Source organism: Strigops habroptila, chromosome 3 (genome assembly GCF_004027225.2).
Source record: "Strigops habroptila isolate Jane chromosome 3, bStrHab1.2.pri, whole genome shotgun sequence".
Taxonomy (NCBI): domain Eukaryota; kingdom Metazoa; phylum Chordata; class Aves; order Psittaciformes; family Psittacidae; genus Strigops; species Strigops habroptila.
This window is the reverse complement of record NC_044279.2, coordinates 86,740,484-86,759,208: the sequence shown is the minus strand read 5'-3', so window position 1 is coordinate 86,759,208 and position 18,725 is coordinate 86,740,484. Positions and strand designations below refer to the sequence as shown.

The following is an 18,725-nucleotide window of genomic DNA, read 5'->3' as shown; positions in this document are numbered from 1 at the left end:
GCTTCAAGTTATGACTTCAGGGAAGTGAGTTTTCATGGAACCATTGGGTGAATTTTGTATGTAGCTGTATGGAGAAAGCCTAAATGATCACAGTGTGATTATCCCACATAGATGTAACATGTCTGGTGTGTATTTTAAGTACAATAATCACTTATGGAAGTGAAGAGTGGGTAATTATTTTTTGGTTCCCTTGTCTGCAGGTATTAACTGTAGCTGCTTAGCAATTTTCGCTGTGTTTTCTGCTGGGGGTTTTGCTCATCTTTCTTGAGTAGCATATGAATCAAAATCCTTCTAAATAGGTGAGATAAAATTAATGAACAACTTGGAAGAAATACAATCTTCTCTAGTGGCTAATGCAGCAGAACCACAGTATGGATTACCAGAAAGAGTAATGTAGTTGGATATGGATTTATGTAGCTCTGTAGAAGTGTCTGCTGCTTCAGTTTCAGAAAGAGCATCCTTTTCCTGCAGGCTTTTATTTCTGTGTTGAGGTTAGATTGTGGAAGGAAAGTGGGACAGTGGTCTCTGTTTTTTGTTCTGACTCGGGAAACGTTGCATATTTTCTAGTTTTGACTTCCAAGCTGTGGAGGGTTTAGCACTTGTTAAGACCCAACCCAGTAAGTAAAGGAACTCTATTGCCTGATGCAGCTGCTGTAACCAGCACTTTTCCAGGCAGTGCCTCTTTCTTGCAATGCTCTGTTCACCTGGCCTGCCTCTTGGAGCCTCAGGGGAAAACACAAGGCAGTGACTTGTTTCTTCCCTCTTTAAGATGCTCTCGTTAACATGTGTAGCCTAATTAGCACATTACTGGCTTTAGGCTGCATTTTCCTGTTAGAACTTACTATTCATATCAAGGGAAATATTAAGCACACAGAATCTATCTTAGTAGGTTCATAGCTATTCTCTTGGAGCACTACATTAAATCTGGATGAAGTGGAGCAGATGGTGAAACCAGGAGCTGAGTACTTGGAGCTCTCTGTTTGCAGCTAACTTGGTAAAATAACCGTGCTGGAGTCTAGATCAGAGTTTCTGCTACAGTGTGGGTCCCAAGTCAGGCCTTTTGTGAGACATTCTGTAAAGCATTACCTGGTTGTGATGAACAGTGCAGTAGGGCAGACCATCAGTGGTTGTACTGCATATATCAACAAATCAGGATTGGATTTTCACAGTGTATTCAAGCCACAGTTTGCTCTATTAATTCTTGATTATTGTTTTTGCTTTGTCTAAGATGGTGTTTCTCTGCAGAGTACTGAGTGATATTTTTTCCCTTTATTTTGCAGGCTGGTTTTATCATTTACAAAAAACTGAACAATATGAATAACAGTGACCAGAAAGTACTTTGTGGAAGAAGAGGTAAATTATACATCCAAGCATAAGTCGTTTATTCAACGTACAGTGAGATATTCTATTATTCTATTTGCCAACGGATTTTTTTCATAGTATCTTTGTTAGGATTGTCTGGCTTCTTGGTGATTGCTTTCAGAGAGAGAACAGACTGTAAAGGTTCTCAGATGTCCTGGGTTATCATACTATGTATGTTCCGTCATCATGTTGGAATGCAGTCTTGCTATGTTGCTAATTCCACTGTATACAGCGGTGGTAAGAATTCCTGCTGTCATTCCAGTTTGTTTATGGAAACACTTCAGTGAGTTAATACCAATTCTGCTGATGCAGGGACAAAAATCTAATTCAAAAAGAGATAAGACCCAAGAAAGAAAACATGTTATTGAAGAAATGCTTCTCTTGAGGTGTATTAATAGGACCCACATTTTTAGAGCAGCTTAGCATTATTTAACTTGATTAGAAAAGTGGTTTGAAAGTCTCAGTTCTTGTTCAGTTCATGCATCATAAGCAAAGTTAAGGACTGCATGTAGCTTATGGTTGGAAAAAGAGGCGAGAAGTGTATTTCCATTTTGTACTGGCTGAATTTTACTTTCCTATCAGCGAGAAGTGGCGGTACTATCTTAGGTGCAATTTTTTGAGTTTGGTTTAGTCAGCATACCTCTGTTCTTTTCTGGAAGCTGGAGCAGATACTGAGGAAGGATCACTTAGTAATGGTCCTGTTATACATCTTTTTTCCCTGAGCGTGTGTAACCAGCCACTGGAAGAAATGCGATGCTGAAGTATATGGAAGGTTGGCCTCATTCTGTGTACTTGTCATTTAAGCACTGGAAAAGGCTGTCTTATCAGCTCTAGGTCTTGTAGAACTGGAGTTACTTGAATGGAACTTGTTTGCATATAGCTGTTAGACCTCAACTGTTGTTGAATAACTCTGATGGCACTTCTTACAGATGACATGGGTGTGAAGGAGCACTTGACTTCACTAGCTGCAGAAATAACAGATCTGGCTTCTCGCATCCCTGACTCTTCTGGGCAACTTGTAAATGTGCAGAGGTTAGATTTTTGCCAACCTGTCTCTACTTTACCTGTAACAAAAGCGTTTTGCTTTTGATCCCTAAGGTTTCACGCAGCAAAACGCATGGGTGTTAGCGGCAGTCTCTGTTTTCCAAGTAAAAGCAGGCTACACTTGATGGGAAAACATTGTCTTTATATGTAGGAATATAGGTTTTCACTGGGCTAATTGCAGTGGGTTTGGCACTCAACTTGCTTGAATCTGTTGCTTCTTGCTGAAATGCACAGCAAGACCTTTCATAAATGTCAGGCCTCTCACATGACTGACTGCTAGAAGTCTGGAGACTTGATGTAAGTGTGGGGGCCACACCACAAACAGTGTTTTCAGAGAGTCTTTATAGGTGGTCTTCAGTGTAAAGAAATTTGTCACAGATGTGGAATGCCAGTGATATGAGTGAAGTTTTGGACAAACTGTTTGGAGAAACAGAGTAGAACACTGAGTTCTGCTTGTGGGTGAGATGTGTGTAGTAACTGCTTTTATCGTTTTGGTTTAGCTTTCCTGTTTTACCTTCTAGGGCTGCAGAAATAATAGCTGACATATCGGAGAATGTAACTGCCTTAAGAAGCGTGCTGTTTGGTTCAGGTTGTCCTTCTGTACTGGAGAAGAGCTGTGGCACAAGTCCAACAAATCTTGAAGCAGAGTCATCAAATATTGAAGCACAGGAAGTTGAAATGCCTCAATTAGCTAAACAACTTGAAGGTGACTTCAACATCTGCTCTGATGCTACCCTTGCTGGCTTCTGGGAGGAAGATCTTAAAGAAGAAGCAGCAGAGAGAGGCAACACTGTAGAAGATAGGGCTGCAGCAGCCAGCTCTAAGGACAAAGCGGACAGAGAGGACTTCATGTCACTAGACATTACTGAGCAGGAACTTCAGGTCTTGGAATATCAGGCTGCAGAAGAATTCGCCAAGGAAGCTGCAGCTGAGGTAATGGGAAAAGCCACCATGAATCATGGACACCCATGCAGGGGAAGTGATCTCATCCTTAATTCCCCCAAGATTTTTAAAAGTTCTGTTCCTGAGAGACTATTATAGTGGGTTGGGAGAAGGGCTCAGTCTGGAAAATATTTGGGGGGGGTAGTCGAGCACTGAGCTGCTCTTCAGTCATGGGGTTTGGAAGGATTCTGAATACAGAAGCTCCAGATAATCTAATTAGTTTTCCTCTTTCAGTTGCTAATATGCTATCAAATAATTTCTAGCAGGATGGAGAGAAATTCTGCACTTGAGCATCTCTGACTTGGTCATGAATAAAAAGCAGATCTTTTTCTAAGGGGTCTGTAAACAGCAGTCCTTCTTGTGATTGCTGAATGTAGACTGATGCCTCTTAAATCACATTCTGATTTTCTTACATTCCAAGTGTTTCACACCTGGTGATACTACTGGTTTTGTCTCTTTCTCCAGGGCATTATTATATTGTAATATTTTTTGATTTTTTTTTTTTAATGGGAATGCTTCACAGCCTAATGTTGTGCTTAGTTTGGTGAGAAGTAAAAGCATGCAGAGAAATGGCGTACAGTATCTACAGAAGGCTGAAAGGTTGTGGGTAAAGTAGAAATAACTTTGCTGATAAGAATAAAATAATTTATTTTTTCTTAGGAGGCGTGCTCCACAGACAATGAGCAAAATCTTTCCTATGTCATTGAAAGTGATGAAGAATTGGAAATGGAGATGCTTAAAGTGAGTGCCTCAGGGGTTTGGTTTTAATTTTCTTAGTAATGATAGTGCTCTTGGGTAACAGTAGAGTATAGTGTCATTCAGGGGAGGGGGTATGAAGCAAAACTGTTTTGCTTACAGGAGATGAACAGAAGACAGATGAACGTGTGGATACCTGAAGAATTCAGTTTACTAGTGTTAAACTGCAATATCATTTGCGTTCTGCTGCATCTTGACAATACCAGGTTGGACCTGATCCACTCACTTGCTCTACTTACATAGATTATCTTTCATAAACTGGTCTGCTTCACTTGTCATGCATTCAAACCCTTGTCCAAGTGGTTGAGCTGACAGGGCAGTTTGTGTGCTGCAGGTGCTGCTAACCCGGCCTATAGGTCATATTGCTTTGTAGCCATGTTTTGCAGGCTCCTTCATGTGATTTTAATGGTATAACTTTGATTTCCTGAAAAGAAGATACACTTAGCAAATCTTAATTTTCTTTACCCTGGCTTTTCTCCTGATCCCCCAGAATAATATATGTGTTCGGAGTCAAGTGACTATTTGCACCAGAGCAGTCGCATGTGTTTGTGTGCTTGTACACGTGTGAAGTCAAGTGTGTTGCTTAGAGCTTGCTAGGACACAAGACTCAAAGGTCAGGGGGGGAAAGATGATTTTGCTCCTGGGGAAGTACCAGGTCTCATCTAGATGGTTCTTAATGCTGCATGTCAATCTTCTGTAAATGCTATTTTTGTCAAAAACATTCACTTGAGTAGAAGATGTTTAGTGTTGGTTAGAGTACCTTGAGTGTAACATGACATTGGGATGGCATCCTTTCTGCTTTTTTACTAGCCTCAGTCAAATGTGTGCCTTCATCTACTTAAGTCAAAAATCCAACTGTTGATTTTCTCAAACAACAGATTTTAGTGTCTTCAAAACTTCAAAGACGTTTTTGCAGTGAAGAAACAAAAGCTGTTTTATTGGTATCCAGGAAATGGCGCTTGGAATTTGATATGCCACTGATAAAGTAGTTTGACCACTGTGCTTTTCTGTATGTCGATAGATCTAAGTTAGGTCATAAGCAGTTTGAAACTGATAAGTCGTATATCATATTACCTCAGACATGCATTGTTATCTGCCCTTTCATGCTCCAAAATAACTTTTTTTCCTGATTCTCAGTCTTTAGAAAATGTAGATGATGCTGAAGGAGCTTTAAGTGGAAGAGAGTCCAATAAAGCCAGGAGAAGTCCTGACGCAGAATTGAACATTTCACCAGATGGTGATGGTGATGAAGATGTTGAGGAAGAAGAGGAGGAATGTTTGGGTATGTTTTAAATTATAATGCATGATTAAAATTAAATCTGCTGTCAGGCAGATGTGGAAGCACATGGACATTTTGTGCTTGGTTTCTTAAAGCAAAAAGTTAGACCAGGCCAGGAGAAGACCTGCTTTCTGCTTCTAAGCAGAACATGGGCTGCTAGTTGTGGACAAATGAGTTATTCTTTCTTGTTCAGTTCATTTCTCTAAACAACAGCCAGATAAGCTATTACAGGGAATGTGAGTTTGCCCAACAGACAAAAACTAGGTGGAAATGTCATGCTTTCTACTGCTGAGTGTTAGCTATAAATTTCAACAGATTTTGAATGTGTTTCTTCAGTGCTCACAGCAGAATCAGGATCCCCTTGCCCTTTTGGACCATGAATTTGTTAGCAGCTTGCAGTGTTGGGTATTCTCAGTGTAGCTTTGGTAGGGTCTTTGAAGGCATGCCTAGTAAAACATCTCTAGTATCTTGTCCAAACATGTCCAAATAATGCAGCTACACATTACAATACTTATTGCTTCTATTATGTTATTAATGAAGCCATATGTTCTCCTCTTCATGCAGGGTCGCTGGGGAGCCCCTTTGCTTTCTTAATCCTTTATTCTAGCCAGTAAATATCTTCAGAGTTTGATGTCTCTTTTCACTGGAGTTACTCAAATCCTGGCACCCAGGCACCACTAATCATGAGCAGACTGTTGTTTGTCAAGACAGTGCTTCGTCGTCTTAAAATCTAATTCCAAATGAAGCTTTCTCTCTTCTCTCCCACTAAAGATCCATTGCTGCCACTACCTAGTGAAAGACACAGCACCTGTCTGAAGACATGCTTTGGGCATTCTTCTTTTAAGCCGTAAGTATGTTTTCTGTTAAAATGTACACTCCAGGGTTCATCTTTTTCCCCCTTCTTTCAACTGATTTTTTTATTACTTGAAAAACTACTAACAAGCTAGGGCCTGTACAAAATCTCTAGGACAAGAAAAGCTGCTTTTGCTACAACAATATGTCAAGATAAATCTTTATGGTGTGTTAAGTACAATACTGTAATCTCACAGCAGATTATGAGCTTCTTGACTTTTGCTGATGGCACGTCTTCTGTGACCGAAGCTTTATTGCATCAGGTCTAGTTCAGGTGTCTTTAAAGAGCAAGCCACAAACTGCACAGATGTTATTGTCTGTGTGATAAACTTTCATAGTCTGGTTATTCTTTATGTGGTTCTAATTCAGGAGGGACAGACTTCTAGCTGTCTTGTGTAGCATGATCTGAGTGCACCATCTGCCTTAGTACTTGAGCATTGCTGTTACAATGAAGCCCAATGGGAATGGGATGAAATCTTCCTGGATGGCTGGTGGTGGAATGCATTCTGTGCAAGATGCAGCCTAAGAGCAACACTTGGGGCGGGGGTGGGGGAACTGTTTTACTCAGTATTTGGTAAACTTTTGGCAATGGGGGTTGGGGGGACATTTTAAATTGACTGCACAGTTATGTACAATTGTGAGACCATGGAAGGGGTTGGCAAAATTGAGGTCTTGTGTTGAATATAACTGTAGCGCTGGGGGGACTGCCTGCAGCAGTTGGAGCATTTGAGTGGTTGCAGCCTGCAAAGACAACATGCTATAAGGCAGCCAGAAGGGTTTCTTCAACCTGAAACTCAACTGAATATGCAGAACAAACATGAATATGCAGTTTAACAAAACTGCCGTGTTAAGGTTGGTGGCAAAAATAAAATATTCCCCTTTGTTTAATTAAAAGGGTCCAGTGGAAAGTGATCAATTCTCTTCTGGAAGACAGAAGAGATAATCTCGTCGTCATGGCAACTGGTAAGTTAACTTTACATCCTAAGAAGCAGTGAAAAATCTTTTCCTTTTTGTGGAGAGTGGAACTCTAACTTGGAGACTGTCCACGTGGCTCGCATGAGCAGGGTGCCCTGATTGTGACACTAAGTCTGAGCCAGCTATGCTAGCTACTTGTTTTTCTGTCCTCGCTGCTGTCACAGACAGTGTAGAGAGGGGTATCGGATGGATGCTGGCCCTATTTATGTTGCAACTTTGTTCCTCTACTAGCAGAACAAACATCACTTCCTGGAAGGTGTCCCCACCTCTGTCAACGGGGTTGGAACTAGATGATCTTTAAGCTTCCTTCCAACTCTAACCATTTTATGATTCTTTTCTTACGGCTCAACAGGGTGTTAAAATTGTTTCCTATAGCTGTATGTGGCAGCTGCATAGAAAGAACGATGTCTCATGTCTGCTTTCCTTTTCTTTAAGGCTATGGAAAAAGCTTGTGCTACCAGTTTCCTCCTGTTTACACTGGACTTACAGGAATTGTCATCTGTCCTCTTATCTCCTTGATGGAGGACCAGGTGCTGCAGTTGACGTAAGTAGTACCAACAAGCTGCTGCTGAATTGCCAGTGGGAACCAATGGACTCTGCTTTGTGGTATTTCTTGGTGTTTAAGGTTGCAGCTTCGTACAGCAAAAGTGTTTGTCAGCTGTAAAGCACGTGTTTCTGAAGGAACGCATACAAACTGTGTAAGCAGTCTAGGACCACTGGGTTTGCCAGTTATGTGAATGGTAGGGTGGATTTGCAAAGGATCTATGCTGATGGGTTGTTCCTGAAGGTGGATCCTTCTTGCATGTTTCTGGATTCATAGGCCCTTTTTGTGCAGACTGAACTGATGAAGGAGCTGCACAGGCTGTTTCAGCCTCTGAGAGTTACATCAAAATTTGGTAGGGCTTCCTTGTTGGAGAAGTAACATCTAAGCAACATGCAGCTGGAAGCTGTAGGCCATTCAGTTCAATGCTACAGCACAGGCTTTGAAGATGGATGGTGTAGTAAGTCTCCTAACACCTGGCCTCTTCTCTTCTTTTAAGGTCTAATGGGGGGAACTAGTGGGTGACACTGAATTGCTCTTACACGAGCAGTTATAGGTGGTGTATTAAAATCGAATAGGTTTCTCTTGACCTGATAATGCTTTCTTTACATGTACTTGCTTTCTGTTATAACAGCTATTCACTTCTGACACTTTTTCATTTAAGCTATGGGAAGCATGCTGAGTTGTCTAGTTCATTCCTGCCTTGTCCGACTTGGAAAGAGCAGGTCTTTTGTGAAAGAGAGGATATGAAGTTTATTTTCAAGGAAGGAACATCAGTGATGTGTGGTATTTTCTGCTGCGCATCATGACTATGTGCAGATGAATGGCTGGGCAGCCTAAGATGACTCTGTAGCCAGCTTCTAAACTGAGTATTAATCAGCAGGGTGTCTATGTGTATTCCGCTGCTTCTTTGGCTTTTATACTTTTTTCCACAGTGGAAAGGGTTTATTCACTACCTTCTCAGCAGGCCATTCATTCTGAAGGCCGAGGAGATTGTATTTCCACAACCTAATTCAGTTCAGTAATTTGTCTGGCAGTCTGGGTGCAGTTCTGCCAGGGACTGAAACACAGGAATGAGAGGGGAGAAGCTATCAAACCAAAGGGCTGGAATAAAAATGCTGTAAATCACTTAGTTAAGAGGACAGGCATTGCAGGGTCCTGAAAGAGGTCAAATATGAAGTGGCTAAGCTGGGAAATGTAATTACTGAATCTGTCATTAAAAAGCAGCCTGCAGATTGAAAATGAGCAAATGCAGCAGCAGTAGCTCACAAAAGAGTGGAAGGCAAGGCAAAAAAATTGCAAACTAGTAAGGCAATGTGGTGAACTGGGTAAGATCATAAATGAAGAAAATGTATTTACTGTATTTTCTTCTTTTGGATGTTTATTAGTAAACTTGTGCAAGGGAAATGGTCTTTATTTCTCCGATTCCTTATTGCACTAATGAAGTGTGTATGGTGTGGGCGACAGCTGGAGGGGAAGCAGAGGAACATTTGGGTGGCAGGAATAGCCAGTGACGAATCCAGCTTTTTCAACAGGTTTTTCCTGCAAAGATCTGTTGACGAAAGTAGTTTCTGACCTCACAGCTTGGACTTCTTTTATGATGTGCTGGCGTGGGCTGAATGCTAAGGCAGAAAGTGTTGGGAGTAAATCTGTTCGTGACTGTGCATCTTTATTTCTGCAGCATGTCAGGTATTCCAGCTTGCTTACTTGGTTCAGCTCAGTCGAAAAACATCAAAGAATGCATCAAAGGGTAAGTCTGAGCTAAGCTTTCTAGGACTGCAGGTTCTGATGTAGGTGTGTTTGAGAGGTAGGATGTCTCCCTGATCCATCGTCACTGAATCTCTTGCTTCTGGCTCAGACCTAGAATGTGACAGTCAGTGATATTGCTTGCATCCACCCAGCCTGAGTGTGTGGGAGTCTATAGCCCATGGCTGGGGAGGTGGGGCTTGTTGACTTTATATTGGCTTTATATTAGGATTTCTACATAATTTCACACCTACAAGTTTTAAACCTGTATTTGTCACTAAGTCATCACAACAGTCCCTTCTTGTTGTAATGCTAGTAAATCACTGCTGTTTTTCCTGTCATACTGTTGCTGCCTTGCCTTCCTATTATTGTGGAATGCTTTCTACAGTCTTCACTTCCTTGATCTTGTTCCCTATCCTGAAGTCTGTACTTGCGTTCATTTACATCTTCTAGACAATCATGATTTTGGTTTATTTGAGCTGTCTGGGGCTTCTCCTTCCGTGACAATGTATTTTCTTGATGTTTCAGGGGGCAGTACAGAGTCATATATATGACTCCAGAGTTTTGTTCAGGGAACTTGGACTTGCTTCAGGAGCTTGATCAAACTATTGGTAAGTTGGGGGTAAGGCTGTGGTTGAGTTGGCAGGCATTTAAATGCCTAAATATTTTTAATCTTTTTTTAATGCTTGAACGCTTTTCACCAATTTCTTACTGCTAGTGAGTTCAGAGGTTACTGTAGTAGCTACCAGTAAATGGTGTCAGAAAATCCTGTTACTGATGAAAACCAAACAAATCACATAAGTGGTGTCTTATAGTATGGTCTTGGCTTGGGAATGGTAAGCTGCGGGGAGCAGAGGTGTTAAAAAAAACCTGATCTTGCAGTCACAGGAAGTGAAATGTGTGTCAATAAATATTTAGCCTTTTAAGTGTTCTAATCTCTAGTCTTTCTCAGAGTGTCACAATGAATCTTTGTTGTGAAATACTACAGAGGTGCTGAGGCACTGGCACAGGGTGCCCAGAGAAGCTGTGGCTGCCCCATCCCTGGCAGTGTTCAAGGCCAGGTTGGACACAGGGGCTTGGAGCAACCTGGTCAGGTGGAAGGTGTCCCTTGGCACCCCATGGCAGGGGTTGGAACTGGTTGAACTTTAAGGTCCCTTCCAATTCAAACCATTCTATGACTCTTACCAATCCTAAAAAGTCTCTTCTTCAAAGATGATGCAGCTGATTCATCTCTCAGTTGGGTAAATTCAAGGCATGTAGACCCCAAGAGTTTTTTAGTAAGGAACTAAGTTTCTAGTGCTGTAGGCAGGAAGGACTACCTAGGGAGAAGATGAGCCATCTGAATTTACAGCGTTCCAACAAGCTGTATGCTTGGCCTCTGCCGCTAGAGCACTTTGAACATGCAGATTAGAGTGGGATATCTGTACTCTAGTAGAGGGTTTTCTCTGATTCAGACTATGTAAGGTTATTTCCCAGGGACATCTTTAACGCCTCTCTCCTCAAATTTTTCTGGGCTTCCACTTCAGTGCAGACCTGAGACTCTGAGGGTTTGTTTTACAGTTGAGAAAATAAAGCTAATGACGTGTAATTGGTATTTGTGACTATTATTGAAGTCTGGCAATCAGGGTAGGAAAAGGTATTACTGGAGGTAGCTCAAGTTTTTGACCCATTGTGAGGAATGTTGGAAGTCTGAAGCTTGGAGAAGGAAGCAGAGATGATACAGGGGGGAGTCTGTAAAAGCTCTTTAGCTCTTTTTACGGAAGAGGCCGTTATAAAAATGGGCCTAGGGAGTTGGTACAGCAGAAGGCATTGTAGAAACAAATGTTAAGCAGACAACTGGTGCCTTCTCAGGAAAGCTTGGGATTGAGCAGAATAGGATATTTGTATTTAGTCACTTCCCATGTTAGTTCGTCTTGTTAATGTGTCCATGTTCTGGTTTTGTTCCCATCAGGTATTACCCTCATAGCTGTTGATGAAGCTCATTGCATTTCTGAGTGGGGCCATGACTTCAGAAATTCCTTTAGAACGTTAGGCTCACTGAAGAAGGCTCTGCCATCGGTGAGGTTTTTATATGTTTGATTTCTAATGTAAGAGGAGGATGCTATCTCATTTTGTATGGTAGTTTGAAATAAGAGTCTTGATGTTGCTCTTGGGGTTTACTTACCATGCTGTTTTGGAGTGTATGTAGTCCCTGTCAGTGACTGAGCTGTGTGGTTTGTTGGGTTTTGGTTGATCTTTTTTTTCCAAATGCTTAAATGGAGGATATTCTAAACCTAGACTACCAGAAACTTCTGATAATTAAATTACTTTAGATCCCTGTGCTGTGGAAGATTATGTCCCTAAGCTTCTGGTTTAATATTAAGGGATGTTTTCTAAACTGGCTGGCTCAGTGGCTTGTAAGAACCATGCAACTGTGATTTCTAGACACTCTCCAAGAATTTACAGCAAATCCTCAAAAACTTAGACCTGAATGTTGCACACTTTTCTTTGAAGTGTTATCCTATGTTCCCTAAACTTAACTAGCCATCTCAGAAAATGACTGTAGACTACTTGAAGATGTAACTAAAGAAAACACACATTCACAGTAAAACTGTATTTCAAATGTTCTTTCTGTCCCTGTCTGCTCTCCTGAACAGTGTAGACCAAAGGTCTAGGAAGCTAAGTAATAACTGTATTTTTCAAGTAGCTTTGCTGATCCAGTGATCATCAGGAGATAAAAGTGCCTGTTTACATGTGATTTCAGTTTTGACTCATGATTTTTTTTTTTTTGTTTAAAACAAAAATCTGAGAGGTCTTAGACTTTTACTTTTCATTGTAGGTTCCCATTGTTGCTTTAACTGCAACCGCAAGTCCGTCGATTAGGGAGGACATAGTGAATTGTCTGAACCTGAAGAATCCTCAGGTCACGTGTACTAGTTTTGACAGACCTAACCTGTACTTAGAAGTTGGACAACAAAGTGGAAATATCCTTAGGGATTTGAAGCAGTTCCTTATTAGGAAAGGAAGGTAAGGATTTAAGCCTGCGTTCACTGACTCCTCAGATATAATTGAGTAGTTTGGAGTTAAGGTAGTGTGTACTAAGAATTGGTAGCAGTCTTAACCTGATTCGGTGAGGAAGAGCCTGGGCTTCCTCCATAGCTTGGCTCTGATATTGTGCTAGTCACTTGTTTTGCCCACCCTCCACTCCCAAGTTAAAAAAGACTTTTAAGGCAAGGAGCGATGGACCCTCACTGTCTGCATATTGCTTACTTGAGAATCTTCGGCATTATTTGATCCTCAGAGGACCTGCTATAGCAATTGGAATGATTATGATGGATTAGCTGGTGGGTAACTCTCCATAGTGTTGTACTAAAGGTGCATAAGTCTGCCACAAATCTGTGGTAAGATTTTTTATTTATTTATTCTGCACACCCCCCCCCAACTAATTGCAGTCCTTTTCTGGTAGCAGACCCAGTGGTGTAGCTCTTCTGGCCCTGTTCTGCTTCTTGCAAGCTACAGCATGTGCCTTCACAGCAATATACGTGAATTTTTATTGCTCATTTGTACCTAGTTACATAAAGGTAGTCCTTTCAAAAGTGACAGCTGTAAAAGCTTATTTCCTCATGACTTAAAGGAAATTGGGAGGTCTTATCCTGCTCCTTCTAGAGACCAAAATCTTCTGTACTTTGCAACAGGGCTTACAAGAAATGTGGAGAGGGACTTTTTACAAAGGCCTGTAGTGACAGAACAAGGGGGAATGGCTTTAAACTGACAGAGGGGAGATTGAGATGAGACCTTAGGAAGAAGTTCTTCCCTGTGCGGGTGCTGAGGCGCTGGCACAGGTTGCCCAGAGAAGCTGTGGCTGCCCCATCCCTGGCAGTGTTCAAGGCCAGGTTGGACACAGGGGCTTGGAGCAACCTGCTCTAGTGGAAGGTGTCCTTGCCTCAGGCAGGACTTGGAACTGGATGAGCTTTAAGGTCCCTTCCAACCCAAACTAGTCTATGATGCTAAGTAACTTCCAAGTGTTTTTTTTCCAAAGGACAGACAATTTGTGTATGAGTAGACCATTTAAAAATCTGTTTAAATTTCTGTATCCCCCAGAAAGTGAACTGCTGGAAAAGCTATGTTGCCTTTTCAACTAGGTCCAGTCAGACATTTAGTGGAAGGGTGGCTTCTTCTGTTCTGTGTATTTACATGTTGCTATTACTTACAGCAGTTCTGCGTATGAGTTTGAAGGGCCCACTATCATCTACTGCCCTTCCAAAAAAGCCACTGAACAGGTTGTGTCTGAATTGATGAAACTCAATGTGGCCTGTCGTGCATACCACGCTGGTATGGGAATCAAACAAAGGAGAGAGGCCCATCACCAGTTCATGAGGGATGAAATTCAGGTATGTAGAAAACTTAAGTCCACTTGGTCCTATTTGTAACTGTAGAGTTTCTGGTAAAGGAAGGAATTTGGGAATGTCAGCATGTGCTTGCCATTTGTCTCCAATTCTGGGCAAAGAAATTTCTGGTCTAAGCTGACAGTAATAGGATTCCTGGCTGATGCTTCAAATTCCTTCAGAAAGTCTCTTAAAAATGTGTGGCATCTGAGGAAAATAGTGGTAGCTGGAACAGTATCATCAATTCTGTGAACTGCTTTCCTCCATAGCAGGCACAGAGTTATCCTGAGCCTTCTTGTGTTACCCTTCATGGTAGGTTTTTATGCTTTTTGTTTGAGAATCACTGCTTGAAACCACTCTAGCATTTGCCTCAACACATGATCACTGTCATGTTTATATTCCTGTGCTCATACTCTGACCAGAATCAGACTTAATGGTAGTACTGTGGAAGTTGTGAGTTGGAAGCCATTGTAATTTAGGCTTAAGTTGAGTCCATGGCAAAAAGTTGTCACCAACTGTGTGAGCATTCACCCAGGCATATTCTTGATGCTCATTTCAAAACTTTCAGTGTGTGACTCCTGTTTTGTAGTGCGTTGTAGCTACAGTGGCATTTGGAATGGGCATCAATAAAGCAGATATCCGGATGGTTATTCATTACGGTGCCCCTAAGGAAATGGAATCCTATTACCAAGAAATTGGGAGAGCTGGTCGTGATGGGCTTCCTGCTGCTTGTCATGTGTTATGGACTGCATCAGACTTGTCTTTCAACAGGTAAATGACTGAAAACAACTGCTTTGACGCAGGTAGCCAAAACATAGAGGAGCAGGGTGGGTTTTGTTGAAGATGTGATGTATTTTTCAGAATGGTTTGAAGTCCTTTCCTGCATACACACAGTACTAAGTATACCATGCTTCCAGAAGATAGTCCACAAGCGCACTAATGTTAGTGTGTCCTTGTTCCAGTTTTGCTTTCTTGAAGACACTTTGCAAGGCAGGCAGTGACAAAACCTGGTCACTTGTCCTGTAAATTATCTGACCTGGTTTTAGACCCATCATCAGCCCTAAGAGGGCTGATGATGTAGAATTAAGCATGTCTAAATGGGGAAATAATGTATTTTCTTTTTTCTTCTGGGCAGAGGAGTCCTAGTTGTAGGAGTCTCCTGTTAATTTTGTCCATGGCTGTTAGAGGACCACAGAAGTGTCTGTACTCAGTCATTTGAGCTTGTCAGCATGGTGCCAGCATCTGTGAAATCTATACTTTTTTATCTGGGCAGGCAGAAGCTTGCTTTGCTCAACTCTTGAGCTGAAATGGTGAAGCTGTGTTAATGTGGTGACCAACACCCGTGGTTTTGGTTTGGTTTTGGTGCCACGTGGCACAGTGAGTGTGGCGCAGATAGTAGCTCAGGCTTGGCTCACACAGCAGCTCGGAGCATGGGCAGAGCGAGTGTTCCATACACCTTTACAGTACTCCCAGTGCATTTTCTCAGTTGAATGCTTCTAGTGATTACTATAAAGGATATAAAATCAGGCAACATGTACACTTGTCATAACATGCCACCACTGAGTTTCTTAAAAGTAGACTATCCTGACACACTTTATAATGTGGCAGTAGCATTGATGAGAACATGCCAGAGTTTGGAAAACTAGAGAGAGAGAAATTGCCCTCTCACAATGCCCTCTGCCCTTTCCTCCTTCCTCTGTGCTTTTTGACATGGATTTCTGAAGCTTAGTAGCCTGTGGGGTTGGAAGAAGCCTCTCCTGTTTGGAATAATGGTCATACTTAGAGGAATATGAATAAGGCGCTCTTCTGAGCATTCTCTGAGCTATAATAAGAATCAAGATTGTGGAGAAACAGGCAGTTTGGGTCTGGTTTTAGCACGATTTTCTAGCTGTTTCTGGTGAATTTGACTGAGGCAGAGGTCTGGCATGTTTCATTTTTGGTGTGGGACAGGGGAATAGTGGTCATGTTTAAGGCTGCTCTTTTTTCCTTTGACTGATAGACATCTTCTGAGCGAGATACGCAATGAAAACTTCCGCTTGTACAAACTGAAGATGTTGGCAAAAATAGGGAAGTACCTTGTGTCAAATAGCTGCAGGAGGAAGTGAGTACTAGAATCTATTTAATGCTTTGTCACTTGAGTCAGTTTTGGCTGGAGGTTGTAACCACAAGGCATCTTATATTGACCGTGTGTTCTGCAAGCATGTTTTATATGAAGCAGCAGTATCAAAAAATACAGCCTTCAGCATATTTATACATATATATTAAGTGTTTCCTTATTTACTTTTCAAACAAATCCCACTTTTTCTTTAGAGGAATCAAGGCCAAATAATTGGCTCCCCAGTGAATTAATTAATGATGCTGGATTCAACTCTGTTTTCTGCAATAAATTTAATGTGTAAATTCTTGGTCTTTTATTTAATTCCCTACATTCCCTTGGGTAGAATTATTCTGTCTCATTTCGAAGACAAACAACTCCGAAAGGTTTCTTCTGGCATCATGGGCACAGAAGATTGCTGTGATAACTGCAGGTCCAGGTAAGCTTTCTTCCCTGAAGACTCCTATAAGACGTTACATTCTCTCAGGCTGACTTATGAGGCAAATAATCTGGAAGAATTGACTTCTTATGCACCTGATCTTGCAGATGTTCAGCCTGAAGTTTATCTCTGAAAAACTGCCTTTAACCTTCTCCTAAATAGTTGAGCAAGTCATGAGGCAGTTTGAAACTAGACTGTGGGAAAGCCTATTAACAAAGGACAGTGACAGTTCCTAAAAGAGTTAAGAGTAACACTCTTAAACTGTGAGATACACTTCTGTTCATCAGTTTAAGATCTGCTAGGTAATTAATCCCTAAAAAACCCACCCATAAGTGGAGTGTGATACCACATGTCTAAGGTTAAATTAAGGAAGTTGTTCTCCTCTTCCAGTGTGTGCTGACATGTGTTCTTTCTAGCACTGCTAATAATCTCGTAGGTGTGCTGAAGGGAAGCCCAGGGCTCAGCAGTCACACAGGTATGAGCAGAAACACCTTCAGTTTCTCCTGTGTGAAGGTACATGCTTTCCCTGAAGTTTATAATAAAGGATTCCTTGTTCTTGCTGGTAGCCTGATGCTTTTTGATCTGCAACAAGATGTTAGGCTGTTTTGCCTTCTGGAGAAATTTTATCAAGTCAGCTACATGTCCTGTATGCTCAAGGATGAAAAATCTTTGCCTGGCCTCTACTAAAACTAACGAAGAAGAGGAGTTGAGAGATAATAATTTCAGTCCTTGCAGTCACGTTGCTGTGCCAGTGAAAAAGTCACATAGTGAATTTGTGTTGCGGAACTGAAATCAGTTGCCATAGATCACTGCCCTTTTTCTCCTCCTGAGAAGTGATTTGTGCCAATAACTCTTCAATGGGTTCTTTGAGTCAATAAAGGTATTAATAAACCCTAGAAATGCGTTAATGGCGTTGCTCTTGCTTTCTGTTTTTATCCCCTATGTTACCTAAAAAAGCAGCCAAAAAAAGTCTTTGCTATTGGGTGCAATTAATGTCTTGCATGTCTAAACCAGTTCAAATATTAAAATACTAAATTCAGGAGATTGCTGAGACAAGGTTTTTGTGTCACAGCAAGTACCATGAAGAACTGCTTATTGTATGGTTGGGCAGCTGCCTTAGCCACAAATGATTTTGACTTTTTCCTAGTCTCATGTTTTCAGTCCTAGTTCTTACATTTAAATATGTTCAACTGTTTATATTAATGTAACTCGAAGTGTGTATTTTATCTAGTTATCACTTGATAGTCAGTATTTGAAACCAAGGGAGTGGACTTGATTTGTATGTGTTCAACTTGGTTTTCTTTGTGCATTTCAGGGTGTCTTGTTTTGCAGTCCCCAATGACTTTGAGGGTGGTTTACAGGACTTTGGGAAGCAAGCGTATCAGCTGCTCTCTGCAGTGAGCACCCTGGAGGAGAAGTTTGGAACTAGAGTTCCCATTCTGTTTCTTCGAGGGTCTGTAAGTGACAGTAAAAACCTTTTGTACATGTTCTGAGAGTGGAGGGACTGTCAGTGTCCCTTTTTATTGATATACCAAACAGTACTTTGATATACATACATCTAAAAGTGTGTATACACGCATTTATTTAGTAATTTTTTCTCAGAGAGCTGCGTATCTGTAGAGAGAAGTTCAGCAGCACTTCCTGTGCAGCAAACTAGCTTTCTGTCTTTAAGGGCAACAGCCATAAAAGTAGTGAACCTCTTAAACATGTTGTATTTAATTTTGTGCATGTACAACAAAGGAACAGTTTCTACCTTCAAACTCTTGCCCTCTTAGCTCTGTTTTTCTTAGCAGTGAAATGGAAATGTTCAGTACTTTATAGCCTAAGAGTTCAGTTTAGAAATAGTACCTGTTATTTGCCTTGTGTGGAGCTGTCCTGTACTTGGTGGGTTGTTTTGAGTTGACAATTGCCAGCTGTTTGTTAAACATCTGAATGCCAGCCCAAGTATTGGCAGGGGTTCTAAACCTCCTCCTGCAAGGCTTGAGCTTTTGTTTGCTTTATGGCAAGTTTGATGTTATCCTAGAAGTAGTTGAGTGGTTTTTGGCTTGGTTTGGTGGGTTTTTTTTTTGTGAAGATGCATGATTTCCATTATCCTGAAAGGAATAGCTTTTTCAGAATGAAGAATAAACTCATCTTTGCTTGGTAATTAGATGGTGTATGTTTGAATAAAGCAAATGATGCCTTGCCCTCTAGCTTTGTACTACTGGCTGACTTGAAGTAGTAAGATTGGAAGCATATACTGGAATGAATGGAAATGATTTCTACATACCTTTTTTTTTCTTTTTTTTTTTTGAATGCTTCATAAATAGTAGGCAAGAAACTCACCAGAA

At 41.2% G+C, this 18,725-nt stretch overlaps 1 protein-coding gene across 48 annotated transcripts in view; it reads left to right on the top strand.

Moving 5' to 3' along the window:
* The window catches only part of LOC115605248 (general transcription factor IIE subunit 2), a 73,490-nt gene that overhangs the window by 13,047 nt on the left and 41,718 nt on the right, over positions 1-18,725 (top strand). For 16 of the 48 annotated variants that reach the window (XR_003990550.1, XR_003990552.1, XR_003990551.1 and 13 more), the window contains 17 exons: positions 1,281-1,353; positions 2,292-2,394; positions 2,928-3,339; positions 4,009-4,089; positions 5,242-5,386; positions 6,155-6,230; positions 7,131-7,198; positions 7,646-7,754; positions 9,433-9,501; positions 10,026-10,108; positions 11,449-11,555; positions 12,316-12,503; positions 13,690-13,867; positions 14,451-14,632; positions 15,861-15,962; positions 16,303-16,395; positions 17,711-17,852. Coding sequence is in view for 45 of the 48 variants with exons in the window: in XM_030479414.1 (XP_030335274.1) it covers positions 1,281-1,353; positions 2,292-2,394; positions 2,928-3,339; positions 4,009-4,089; positions 5,242-5,386; positions 6,155-6,230; positions 7,131-7,198; positions 7,646-7,754; positions 9,433-9,501; positions 10,026-10,108; positions 11,449-11,555; positions 12,316-12,503; positions 13,690-13,867; positions 14,451-14,632; positions 15,861-15,962; positions 16,303-16,395; positions 17,711-17,852 (2,211 nt within the window). In the remaining 3 variants the exon portion in view is untranslated. The other 32 variants (XM_030479429.1, XM_030479400.1, XM_030479401.1 and 29 more) reach the window with 32 other exon arrangements.